Here is a 13,535-nt window from a genome sequence, read left to right as displayed (position 1 = left end):
AAAAGAAAAATATAGGTGTCAATTTGTAAAATATTTTTATTACTTTATGTACACAATGACAGGGGTACAAATCCTCCAATCATACAACTGGATACAAAAAAAAACATGGCTGTTCTTTAACACAATTATGTTGAAGATAAATCATAAAGTACTATAAAAGCTTTAACATGTGCATGTTAATGTACACAGCCAGTGTGCAACTAAAGAAAAATTTGGTGTATTGAATTATTGTCCAAACATTACAAATACATGATGTCTGAAAACAAAACTAATGCTTTATTTTTGAGTCCTTGTTTATTCGAAAATTTTAAAATAATATCTAGTGCTCCGAGCAGCAGTCAATACTTTGAGTCAACACAGCTGCACTGACTGCAGAATTCTAACAATATTGTATAGTACAAACTTAAATATAAGAATTATTTACAAAGCGTACCTCAGAGTCTATATTGCGTGAGGTTCGAGAAATTGCCACACAATTTTATACACATTTTAAACCATCATTAAAATCCTAAATACAATTGTTACTTGAATTGAACACGTGAGGCCACACATCATTAACTCAACAAAATAATCATAGGAGCTTACACAGATTTTATACGAAACGCTTATATTAATGAAAAATTTACACTAATTAGTTAAATGTTTATTATACCGGTCACTGCAATGGGCGACCGGTGCGGACTTAGGACTAGATCTACGGGCGCGTCCATACCAATCATAAGACAATTTTGCTATTTGTTCCTAATTAATTCGGTATAACAATTGTTAATTATTTGCAAAAATTGCTCTATAATCATTTCAGTTCATTTAAAACGGTATATTCGATAAAAATATAAACACTGCGAGTCTCAATGCAAGATATTTTAACAAACACAAACGAACTTAACAACTATAAAAAGGAACATATTTTATATTTTAAGCAATTTATCTGACAGAACTGATGATATAAAAGCCAAATATAATTTTACTCCTCATCTTATGAACAAGTAACTGACAAAATAATTTAACCATAACCATACTACAGTTGACGGCAAACTTTAGGACTTTGAATGCTGACTGTGGAGAAACGAATGTAACGTATTTTTAATAATAAAGTACCTTCGCGAACTTAGCCAAATATTCTAGAAATTTGCTGGCAACCGCACTGAAATTGTAGATAATTAATTCTATCAACAAAATTGTGACAAGACTGAACTTTCATACAATATCTCAATATGTCATGATGAATCACCAATATTCTTCTATTTTAGAAAGAAAAGAAAGATACTCAGCAACATAACTATTCCGGATTATTTTCGATGTATAGATATTTGTGATCGAAGCTAGTTTGATATGAACGAACACCAATATCTAATCAAGAGAATTCGACGTCGCGTTGTCTATATTAGTAAGTTATGTATAATTTCGTTCTAAATTATCTGTTACGAAAAGGTTAAAAATAAATTTTATTAAAGTACCAATAAAAATCATTTTACATTTATTAAAATCAGTTGTCAATCAATCGTAAATCCAAAAAACATACTTTCAAAATCTCGCCTTAATGAAAATTGTCTCTTGAATATGAAGTACTGACTGACCAAAAAAAATACTTTGTTGACAATATCCACACAAAGAAATATTAATGTTTGCTAGTGAACCCACTTTCGCTTGGGAAAAAGAGAGGTACGTTTATAGAGTAGGTTAACAAAGGTCAGGTTGTATTCGATTGGGTTCATCAAGTAATCGAAAATTCGGACGCAGCAACTCGCCGTAAAGGTCGCTACTCACTATTATGACATACTCAAGAAAGTTGCGCGGTTGATATTTGTAGGTCAAAAACGACGTCACCATAATATACGGATGTTATTCGGTACCTCATGAAACTTGTTCACTATAAAAAAGTATAAAATAAACGGATACCGTGTTAAAATAAAAGTCGAAATTTAAAGATGAGCATTTTCGAAAAAAAAACAATTAACATGTTAGTTAGTTGTAGTCAGAAAACTAACTGTTAATACTAAATAACGTACATAGATACAAATTTACAGGTATTTACCACCTCAAACCCTTTTACGAGACTGCCCGAAGGAGGTTTATGTTTTTTTATGAAAATGCCCTAAAATTTCTGCTTTTATAAGAGTGCCAGAGTAACAAACAACGGATCATGTATTGTAATATAAAAACATGCCTTCAGTTGATTCCCATTACACATCAGGCAGGAAACTTATATTTACCATCAAACAACCAAAACGAATTATTAACTTTGTTTTCAAGGTTCCAAACCAAATTTGCGAACGGGATCCTATTACTAAATGTCCAGTCTATCACAGGGTTGTATCTTTTGAAGCGCATTAAGTAGACAATTAAAATTTTCAGTGTGATAGCCACTAGGTACAGTAAAAATTAAGTTGAATATTAAATTAATTTCCTCAAACAGGATACTGTTCAGCGTTATTTTATTAAACTATGGAAAAAATAGTTAAATATATTGTAAGTGACATGGAACATTTCGTGATTGAGATCGACTTCAGAAAAATCGAGCAAAGTTCCCCTCCATCGATAAAAAGCCCCGGGGCCAAATAACAGTGACATATCGTCACTACTTTGTAAAAAGCTGGTATCTTAAAATCGATGATCTTTCCGAGTGAACTTAATGAACATTGTTTTAAGGGTCAAATTTGTTGACGTATTGATTTGAGATATGAGATTTTTTCAATGTAGTGACAATATGTGTTGTCGGTCTAAATGAGTGTTGTGTGCCCATAATATTCATTGTATAATAAAAACTCACTCAATATCTTCATTACTATTCATTCGCGCAGATAAGAACAGACCACCTCAATGTATAAAAGTATAAACCGCATTTTTGAAATAAATAGTCGTGATCACAAAACGATGTATCTTTCAATATCAACGCAACGTGAATAATTTAAATACGTTAATAGCAATAAGATGAAAAATGTTTACATGCCATTTCAATCATACAACCAACCAACCAATAGCTACAGATAATAAATAAAAAGGCCGCCCATAAAATCCCGCTTGACGAATCCCCGCATATCCAGAATTTACTAATATCAGTAAAGCCACCAAGGTTAATTTTGATCGATGCGAGAAATAACGTGCTTCTTTCGTTCTATTGCCACACGCGGCTCCAACTTTATAAATGATCGATCATAAACGGCAATGTACCTTAACTCGCACGCTATTTCTAGCACCGTCTAAATGAGGCTTTAACCTCTTGATCGGTACAATAAGGATGGAGTAGCGTACTCTATACGCCACAGAACGAATCGTCGCTGTAAATTCATATTTTCAGTTAAATTAAAAAAAGTCAGGCGGAGTGTGATCTCTTTTAATTTCTGTCACGGCTGTAACGATCAAGAGGTTAATCAGGTAGCACTGTAACCAAAAGCACATCTTTTACCTTTCCTGTGACTACAATGAATATGTGTAAACAACGGCGTAGTGTTCATTCAGTTGTTGACAGCTATCTCTTTCGGCTGTAAAGCGTCGGCGACATGGTTATCGGGTTGTGCGGCCGGCGGCTTGAATGCGATGGCGTACGGGAACTTCACAGCGCACGCTGCGATGTACTGCTCTATTTCGGCCTCGCACGGCCCGAAGTCGCCTTCCCGGAGGCTCTCTAGGACTTCCACGCAACCCTGGAACATAGACATTAAAATGTTAGCCAGGAAACTATCATTGTACAACTAAAGACGAGCTTCCTCTAAGTTAATTTTTATAAGACACTAATGTCCTAGGTCGTACTGTTAAAAATAAAATCAACGATTCAATTTTATTACAAACACACACGGTGAATTAGTGTTACAGCTTTTCTGTTTACAGTGTGACATAGATCCACAAGAACGTGAGTAACGTTTGCACGAAGGAGCTTTATTAATAAGTCTGATCTATGTTTATCAATCTAACCATCTAATACCTTCAAACGAGCAATTCTGGTATATATAATCAGAATCTCGGTAACGACTCCCGCCTCGGTAACGAGCGGTTTTTGAAATGTTGAACTTTGAAGCGACAAAGTCGGGGCTGTTCCAACTTTTTTTGTTGGTTAGGTTATTTGTTCAGAAGTTAGTGCGCATCACCAATGATAAAAAGCCGTGGTTGCCCAGTGGTTTCGCTAAATATGGTCTCTCAACTCAAGCAGAGGGTCGTAGCGTAGGTTCAATCAAACCCGGGCTCGTACCTCCGAGTTTTTCGAAGTTTATGTTCGATATGACATTTGGAATTTTCCATAAGCTTTACGGTGAAAATGCATCCACCTGCTAAGAATTTCAATTGTGAACGTGCGAAGTTCCCAATCCTCATCGGACCCGCGTGGAAACTACGGCCCAAGCCCTCTCGTTCTGAGAGAAGGCCTGTGCGCTACAGTGAAAGGTATATGTGATGATGATGACCAACTATGATCTAGTAAGAAGAGGCGCGGAAAAATGTTTTCTTTGAGAACACAATACAATACAGCTCTGAGTATTTCCCAATAAGTTGTCCCATCATGAAATTGACAAGAATCAGTTTTTCAAGAAATTATTAACACTAAACGAGGCAGTGCTGGTCTCTTTTTCTGGTTTTTCTGTGCATCCATGTCTCAGTTTGTATTTTCGACTAAACACGAGATCATAAAACATTAACGGCATAAAACATCCTTTTCTTGACGTCAGGAAAACGTCACTAAATCTTGTGAGGAAAAAACGTAATTTTGTAACTACATCGTACCTTTCTATTGGATCCAACAACAAAGATTATCTTACTTTTTATCACCATTACCACAAGGTTTTGTATGTATATTTAAACACAATATTACTTATTTTTTGTGTTGAAATAGCGTCAGGCAATATATTTTTTTTTATAAGTGGACAACTGAAAATGGACAACTTTTTGAGAATATTCCTCTGCGTTCGTATGATTATACCTGTATAGAGGTATCGGGATGGTGCAGCGCGGTAGCGAGCGCGAGGGCATGCGCACGAGTCTCAGGCAGCAAGCGTTGCAGCGCGCGCGCGCCCCACAGCGCCGCGCTCTGCGACAGCGGGCCGGCGCTCCGCATGAACTCCTCCGCGATCTGCCGCGCGGTGCGCCCGCGCATCGACTGCAATTTATTACAAGCTTTTATTTAGTTTCACCTGTCCCGTTGTCGGTCTGTCTGTCTGCCAGTCTGTAATCAAATCTTGCAAGTTAGATTCGACCAACATCCAGTACTTGGATTGACTTGAAATTTGGCATACTTATGTAAATTGCATGACAATACAATAACCTGGTAGTGACATCCTAGTAGACCGGCCAGGATCGTCTCCACAGGATGGAACTCTTCAACGGTTAATGCCATCGAGTTGAAATTTGGTATGTAATAACAAAAAGTACAGTCAGCAAAAAAGCTTGTATTAAAAATGAAATTTTTATCAAAAACTTATATACATATAAATTTAAGTACTATGGAAGGCAGGCTGCGATAGTGATGAAAATGGTTTCGCTGTTTATTTCAGATAGGAGCCGAGTGTGCAGTTGAGGTCAAAGATATCTTTACACTTTAGTACCTTGTATGTTTCATGGTGCAACATGGTGAAGTTCGTGTCGTTCCGTCTCTCTGACGTTTATACTATTTAATACGAGAGTGGTACGAGGACGATACGAAACTATTTACTTATAAGTAGGTAATGCAATGATGATTTTAGCATTATCGGTGACTTGGGCATCATTAGAATGCCGCCTCATCCTCATTTCAATTTCCTATCCTAATTACTAATTACCTACACAAATAGTGCACTTTACACATCGTGACTAGACTGAACAGTCCTGCAGATGCAGATATCAGTTTGTGGTCACTCACCTCCCTCGTCTCCTTCTCGACCACTTGTGCGACGGCCGGCGGCAGGTCCGCGTGCTGGTCCAGCCAGCCGCGGAACCGCACCAGGCAGTCGTGGAGGTGATGGTGCCCGCTGTCCAGCCGCCACGCGCGCTTTATGCTCTGCAGCATCAGGAGGGGCTTCTCTGGAATTGCGTTATTCAACTATTAGACAGGCAAACTATACCCCGCAGATCAGTTATTTTCGACGAAATTTCGAACACCGCGTCAAACAAAAACGCATTCTACATCTTTTTCTAACCACCATAATATTACTCTTCTTTTAAACGAGACGATACAATGTGGTCTCGTCGTACTGTCGCAGATTATACTGCATCAGTATGTTATGCAAGACAAGATATTTAGCAATTTGCATATCTGAAAATGTTCTCAAATTAATTTGTATATTCAGTGGCTCGTCTCAATAATTAAGTTTTTGTCAACTGAGCAAAACTCGCACACTCAATCAATCAATTTCCTCTTGATGTAATAGGCGGTATCCCATCCTCGTCGCCACTATAATATATCGGAAATAACGAGAGAAATCGGAGAGCTCACGCGCACCTGACAAAACCAAACTGAAGAAATGTGAGGGTACCCTCTTTTTCCAATACACTACAAGCTTTTTATCTTGAAAGCTACATGGTATAAATAAATACAGCCGTAGAAACTGAAATATGTACCTTTTCGCTACAAATGTCATATTGACATTCCATGGGTCTGATAAAGAATTTATCGCGAAAAGTATTGTAACTAGCTCCCACGTTCCACCTCTGGTACGCGATACGGAAACTGCTCTAAAAATTGAATAATCCGAAGATTAGCTAATGTGGTTAATATTTAACCAATTAACTATAATCACATCAGACATTTTTGAGTTTCTTGCCGGATTCTTCTCAACAGAGAGGTGGTAGATCATAAGTGTTTGTTATAGCCTAAATTTAATAAAGACACTTTGACTTTGAGACCAAAAATTTATCGATACCGCTATAGCTTTAATAATCTTTATATGTATACCTTTTCTATAATAAATTTCAAAGGCCATTAAATGTGTTTCTATCCTATCGTTGGCGAGCGTCCGGAGAGGCTGCAGGAATCTTATCGCTTGTTCTAGAGGATCTTCCGCCTGAAAACAAGAAATACATAAAAAAAAATACTTAATTTCAGAATAGTCTAGTTAAGCAAGTTAACTAAATTATTACTTCAAGAAACCGCAGTTTACTTTGTGTTTTTGCAAAAAACAATTCTCATTTATAAAATAAAACTTAATGTTTTCTCTAAACAAAGTTGCGGTTAAGAGCTATCAGCTCCATAGTTAAGCAGCGTTTCCACCAATAATGTACGAGGATGTGTAGCGAGGAATGTGTTTTTCATTAACCAATAGAAACGCTTCATTTACACATCCTCGCACAGCACATCTCTGGGCGAAACAGACGAGCGGAGCGAGGCGAGGTAAATGAAGCGTTTCTATTGTTTAATGAAAAACATATTCCTCGCACATCTCTGGCGGAAACGCTGCTTTATAAACAAAAGCAGGTGTTGCTCTTTGAAGAGGCGGTTATGAACCATTGTTACATGGGCGGACTCCTGCATTCAACGTTGAAAACAACATGACATGAACATGATGACAGATTCAGCAAAAATATGACCCTTATGCTCGAGCTCGTGTCAATCGGCAACGTGACTTGTCATTCGACTTAATGATCCGGCATTAAGTCCGCAACTACTGTCATTCGCGTGAATAAGCCAGAGATTACAATAATGTTGATGATTATCTGTCGTAATTTCTTGAGATATGCTCTTTGGTCGGGTTCTTATAAAACCATGTCATACACGAATAATACTGAATTGCACTACATTTAGCCATGCTTGACTTGAGTTTTCAAGCCTTAAATTTAAAGATCAAGGTCAGGTCAGTTAGATGGTATCCTAGCGTCTATGGCGTGTATAGAAGTAGGCAGCAGGGCAATATCAGTGCCTACGCCCTGCTGTGGGGGATGGTGGCGCACTGCCACGACGCAAACTAGCAGCTGCCTACTCTGGAATTGACCCAATGCACGTCAATGCCTAGGGGAGTCCCGGCACAAAACATCTTAATCTAATGGCACTGCATACAGAATAGCCATTATTCACCAACCACCAATGTGGATAGATTTCCTGGTAGTCTCAGCTAGCTACTGCACAGGGTTGTAGCTACACAGATGAAGAAAGATGATGATACATAATTAATATTGTTTGCTTACATACCCTTGCCAGCTTATCGGGTATGAGCTCGTCGAGTTGTGGTGCTTCCGGGTCGCCCTGTTCTTGCTGTTGCCGCGCCTTATGGTGCTGCTCGCGCTTCACCTGAAACACCACGTGTTAACTATCATTTGAGATCCACTACTAGAATAGTAATAAGTTAATTGAAAGCTAAGATAATAATGAGGAGCGGGGAGCAAACAATGGTGACGTAGACGTAGGTGATCGATCAGATCAACAATTTATCCGGCACGCTTCCCCGCGCTTTTCTCTAAGTTTGCATCTATCGCGACCTATGACAATCGGCTGGCTTTTTATATACTGAGCGGCAAAAAATCTGGCCTCAAATGTCTCGAAGTCAAAATATACGCACCTGAACTTGTGCTGCCAACATGCTCTCCTGCTCAGCTTTGCGCTTCGCTTTCCGCTGCTTATTCCTGAGCTTCTTCAGTTCGGACGGCGCCAAATTTTCTGCGAACAAACAAACAATTAATTCAATCAACCGTCTCGCAATTAACATGAACAGATTATTTTTAGTTAACATTAGAAACCAAGTTTTAGTAGTAAAATACATGTTTATATAACTGACATGGCACAGATCACGTCGTAACATAATAATCGCCCACCATTCGCGTAAGAAAACGGGATATTAAAATTCATGCGCTCTAACGAAGTGTGACGTAAAAGGATTGAAGGCGGTTAGAGCTGTATAAACATGCGAATTAGAGCTAAATTGTGGCTTAATTAGATATTAAGCGTAAGTACACCGTCACATCTTCATAGCGGAGCTCGATTGCCACTAATGAGGCTGAATGAGTACCTATATCTCCTTAATGAACGCCCACGGTCGATATGTCCCCTACAAGGGACGTACATATAAAAAACATGGAATGCAAATCATTAGATATCTAATATTGTATTAATAATACAAATTCTTCTCTTGCGTCAAGAGTAAAAGATTAATTGTTTTTTATAGCTTTGGGTGGCAAACGAGTAATTTAGTGGGACACGATTGATGTGATTGAAGCTAAAAGATCATTTTTACACTCGGAGTTTTTTTTTGTAACTATACCGGGTGTGGCCTGTAATACGAGCAAAAAATTAAAACATAGATCGTCCTCGTCAAACTGATCAACAGTTCAGCGACTTTTAATAATAATGGAGTGTTTGAATTTTCTTTTTTTCACACAAGTTAAATACTGCTATCAATGTATACGCCATCCTAGAATACAACTGATGTCGCCTGTCACGCTACAAAAATCAAGCATAAGTCGCTGAATTATTTGCTCATATTACAGGCCACACCCGGTATAAGGCTCAGAATCGTTTAAAATGCATTTTCTTTCTCATGTGTTATGAAAAACGACGAATGTCCAAAAACAAAACTCACCTGCTACTTACTCCGCTATCATACACTCAACACCACACGTGTGGATACAGCTAAATATTCAAACGTTTGTAATCTTTACCCGATAGGTACTTTATGTATATATTTTACAGATAAGGCCTTGATACCAATGGTCTATGACCCGTCTAAGGTAATTTTATGCACACATTACATATTGGTCTGCCAAGTTAAGTGACGGCCAGGTGTTAGCAACCGCTTTAGGGTATACCGACACTGTTACCGAGTACGATACAATTTACTTTGAAGGTCAACGCGGTAGGGTGACCAGAATGGCAAGTCCTTATCGATTAGAATAGCTAACTTAAGTCGGCCAAACTTGAGTTTAAAAAGGAAATTAAATATACACTGTTACAAGAAGGTACTGGAGTTTGTTCAAGTGGTAAAATGGCATTGAACAATGAAACAAACAGTGCGATGTTTCCAAGATATCTGCGTAGGAAGAGTACGCATCACCCACGCTTATATATTATCCAATAAAGACCATCACGATTTAACCACTTAACTTCTATCACTCTGAAGGTAAAATCCACCAATCCACTTTCAAGCAAGCTAGGACCTATACATACCCGTGTACCTCGGTCCGTGTACCTACATGAAAGTGGAAGAAAAAGTTAGTAGTAATTTACAAGTTTTTGCTACGACCACTTGCATGCTAGCTGTTATGTACGCCATTGGCAACCCAACTAAATAAATAGGTACCTTCTAAAAAGACTTCAACGTGAAAAGCTAGATTATGACGCTGCTGGACGTGCAATGAATCCAATCGTTCTATTTATTAAGCCGAAAAGTTTTTTTTTAATTCGACTGGATGGCAAACGAGCAAGAGGGTCTCCTGATGGTAAGATCACCACCGCCCATAAACATCTGCAACACCAGGGGTATTGCAGACGTGTTGCCAACCTAGAGGCCTAAGATGGGATACCTCACGTGCCAGTAATTTCACCGGATGTCTTACTCTCCACGCCGAAACACAACGTGCACAACAGCACTGCTGCTGAAAATACAATAGTATTTGAAATACAATTGGCCCCGCGAGTCAAAATGGTGATACAAACATTGCGCATACATATATACTCGTACCTACTTGTCCGCGATTTTCGTTAAAGTTAGTAGTCGCTTGTACGGCATCTGTTATCAAAGCGGCGGCTGCGGCTTATTAAGTAAGATCCGGTGATAACGTGCCCTGCGCGTGAGCACGGCTAGGGCCGCGAATCACGACCGAGTGACAGATAGATAGCCGATCTTTGACACCGCTGATAACCCTATGAATTGAGAGTTGAGCAAAGGGGGTAGCTTTGAATACCGAATGCATTACATCATAGCAAGTATCCTTCACTTATTTTAATTTAGTATAAGCAAATGGTAACTTTTAAAACTATGGGGCGGCAGATGAGCTGAGCCTTCGGGCTTCAAAAAATTTAATGGTTACTTGACCTGAAATGTAAATTTCAGAATTAAATTATTATTATTATAATTATTAAAATTTATGACGGTGGAAGCAGTCTACACTTCCACTGAACGTAGATTATAGTTAGAGTTTAGTTTTGTAACTAAGGGACCCATACATCCCTGTATTATTATTATTATTATTTTGTATTTTCTTTTATTTCATTGTATACTGTAGTCAAATGACTTTCTGCCAAGTTTCTTGCGGCGCATTCTTCTTGGCAATGATGGTCTTTCCGAAAGCGCTGGTAGTTTTTAAAAATGACGTGTAAAAGTGCCCATCGCATCTGAATTTTGATTTTTGATTTTGATTTTGATGTATTTCTGGACACTTCAAAGTAAAGTTACTGAACCAGTGAGTTACATACAAATTTTGTCCCTTATCTGCACTTCCTATCTGGCAATATCAAACGTTCTCTATCAAAGAGGTTGCATTACTAGGTACTATGTAATGGCCTCGCATCGTAACATCTCAATTCCCACCGGGTTTCCTAAATTACTTACGTGATGTCAGTGATGACGGCTATAGCAAGTTTGTGTACTGTAGGTATAGTAACTACAAGGTGTTGCATCCGAACACATCCCTAACTCACGCTCAAGCTCCGGGTTGCTTAACTTAAATGGTCACTGCACACCACTGCTAATTTCAGCTTGCAATAATTCATTGTGGTTATGCCGCCCGTATGAAATTAGTTAGTTACTTACTTTGTTCATTCTACCATATCTAAAATATGAGGAACGGAACTACGATACATATAATTTCATTAGACGTTATTTACATGAGGACGCGATGAGAAATTTCTTAATCAAACTTGCGAAACACGCGCTATGCCAAAAAATCATACAATCATTAGGGTGCTTAGAACAAACATAAACTAAACAGTTCTATGAATCGTGCCTTTAAATCTATTTGGTGTAAGATCATTGAAGTGTCTTATCATGGTTCTCTTGTAAATTTGTTAATAGTTAATACGACCGCAGACCAGTGCAGACTAAGGACACCGAGTGTGGTCGAAAATAAAACAACATACCAAACTTACACCCAAACCGTGACAAACTTGCCACGATCATATGAAAAACTGACATTCAAAAGGGAGTAACCGACGTGCCTTTGCTAACGAGTGTAGCTACAGAGCTGGTTTTGGATTGTTATATTTAGCTAAATAAGAGTAGGTACAAAAGGCGGCCTCAGAATATCGTATCGCAATTCACAGAGCGTTGAGTTGCATACCGTTCAATTGAAAAACAATATTTTTTAACGTATATATTGTCATATCAATTTCTCCGAATAGCCAAATAAGCCCGACCAGGCGGTTTATCGAGTCCACGTCGGTTACTCCCTTATGTTTATTAGAGCTGCTATTATCACTCTCTATCCCCATCAAACAATGGGCGGTTTCATTAAGGTCGCTGACCATAGCAGCGGCATTAAGGTTTCGCAAGCTTTGCGACATGGCGCGGGCGCACGCGGACAGCGTGCCGTGCACCGTCTGGGGTAACCATAACTACGTGACTTTGTTTTTTTTTTTTATTAATAATAGGTCTTGGTGTCAATCAAGTGCTATAATAACAGTGTCGCTGAACACCGGATGATGGTGATTGTTTCTTTATCGTTTTAATGTATCGGATATGTATGTGTCTAGTGTTTAGTCATTACTGCATAATACATACAATGTCAACGATTTTAAGGCTGAAGCAGCAAAGGTCGCTATTTCATTGTGGAAGAAGAACAAACAAATATTGTTGGGTGTTGGGTGTTGTGAAACTTCTTTCGTCGCATTGTCTCATCATAAAATTAAGCTTATTTGCTTATGCATTGCTATATCACGTCAAGCTTCATAATGGAACGGCGTCTCTGTTTACGGTTACGATTTCTTTACTTTGAATTGTCAGTCAATCTAGAATATAATTTTAGGGGCCTAGTTTTAAATACATAATGTACCACCTACCATCAACCAAACATATGGTCTACCCAAAGTTGATTATCGTTTGAATGACATAAAAAAATAATGTCGACAAGCATGTCCGGCAACTTGAAAGGTCGGCGCGACATATTAATTTCATAGAAAACTGTCTAGCTCACTTATTTGACTAACCGTATATAAAATGTAATGTTTTCTACTTTTCAACCGACTAAGGTCCCGACCGCATTTAGACTTCTCAGGTCTCGTAGCCAACTGTATTCGTGTCAGCGAAAGCCGAAAAAAGCTCGATAAGTCGGGATTAAATCCTTAAACTCGTTAAAATATCTCCCTACCCTACTTCATAGTAGCACACACTACGACGAAGTTTATTTTATTCGTTTAAAATTTGTGTCTTTTTCATTTGTATGAAAAATCTACAAGAATGGTTCCCCTCCTACAGCTGCACCGCACTCCAAGATCTATTATATATATTATAATTACAATCGGGACTTGTTATGCATAACATTGCACCAATAAAGCGCGATCCAGTCACGGTATCGCGGCCACTTTTTGCTGCGCTATTTATAGGCTGTACAGACAGAGTACACGTGATGGAGCGCTAAAAGATAGTTTGTAAAGAGTTTACTCGTAAAGGTAGTAAAATTATTAGGAAAGCATGCCTATGTTCTTTGGACGT

General features: G+C 38.4%; 1 protein-coding gene across 1 annotated transcript in view; it reads right to left on the bottom strand.

Moving 5' to 3' along the window:
- Positions 1–18: 18 nt before the first annotated feature.
- Naa15-16 (N-alpha-acetyltransferase 15/16) overlaps positions 19–13,535 on the bottom strand; it is a 96,592-nt gene continuing 83,075 nt past the window's right edge. The window contains exons 11-16 of the mRNA XM_074098469.1: positions 8,454–8,551; positions 8,087–8,185; positions 6,857–6,965; positions 5,825–5,985; positions 4,910–5,086; positions 19–3,644 (exon numbers count right to left, since the gene is read on the bottom strand). Coding sequence (XP_073954570.1) covers positions 3,456–3,644; positions 4,910–5,086; positions 5,825–5,985; positions 6,857–6,965; positions 8,087–8,185; positions 8,454–8,551 — 833 coding nt within the window. The 3' untranslated portion in view covers positions 19–3,455. The remainder of the gene's footprint in view (positions 3,645–4,909; positions 5,087–5,824; positions 5,986–6,856; positions 6,966–8,086; positions 8,186–8,453; positions 8,552–13,535) is intronic.

This window comes from Choristoneura fumiferana, chromosome 15 (genome assembly GCF_025370935.1).
Source record: "Choristoneura fumiferana chromosome 15, NRCan_CFum_1, whole genome shotgun sequence".
Lineage (NCBI taxonomy): Eukaryota > Metazoa > Arthropoda > Insecta > Lepidoptera > Tortricidae > Choristoneura > Choristoneura fumiferana.
This window is presented reverse-complemented; position numbering and strand designations above follow the sequence as displayed.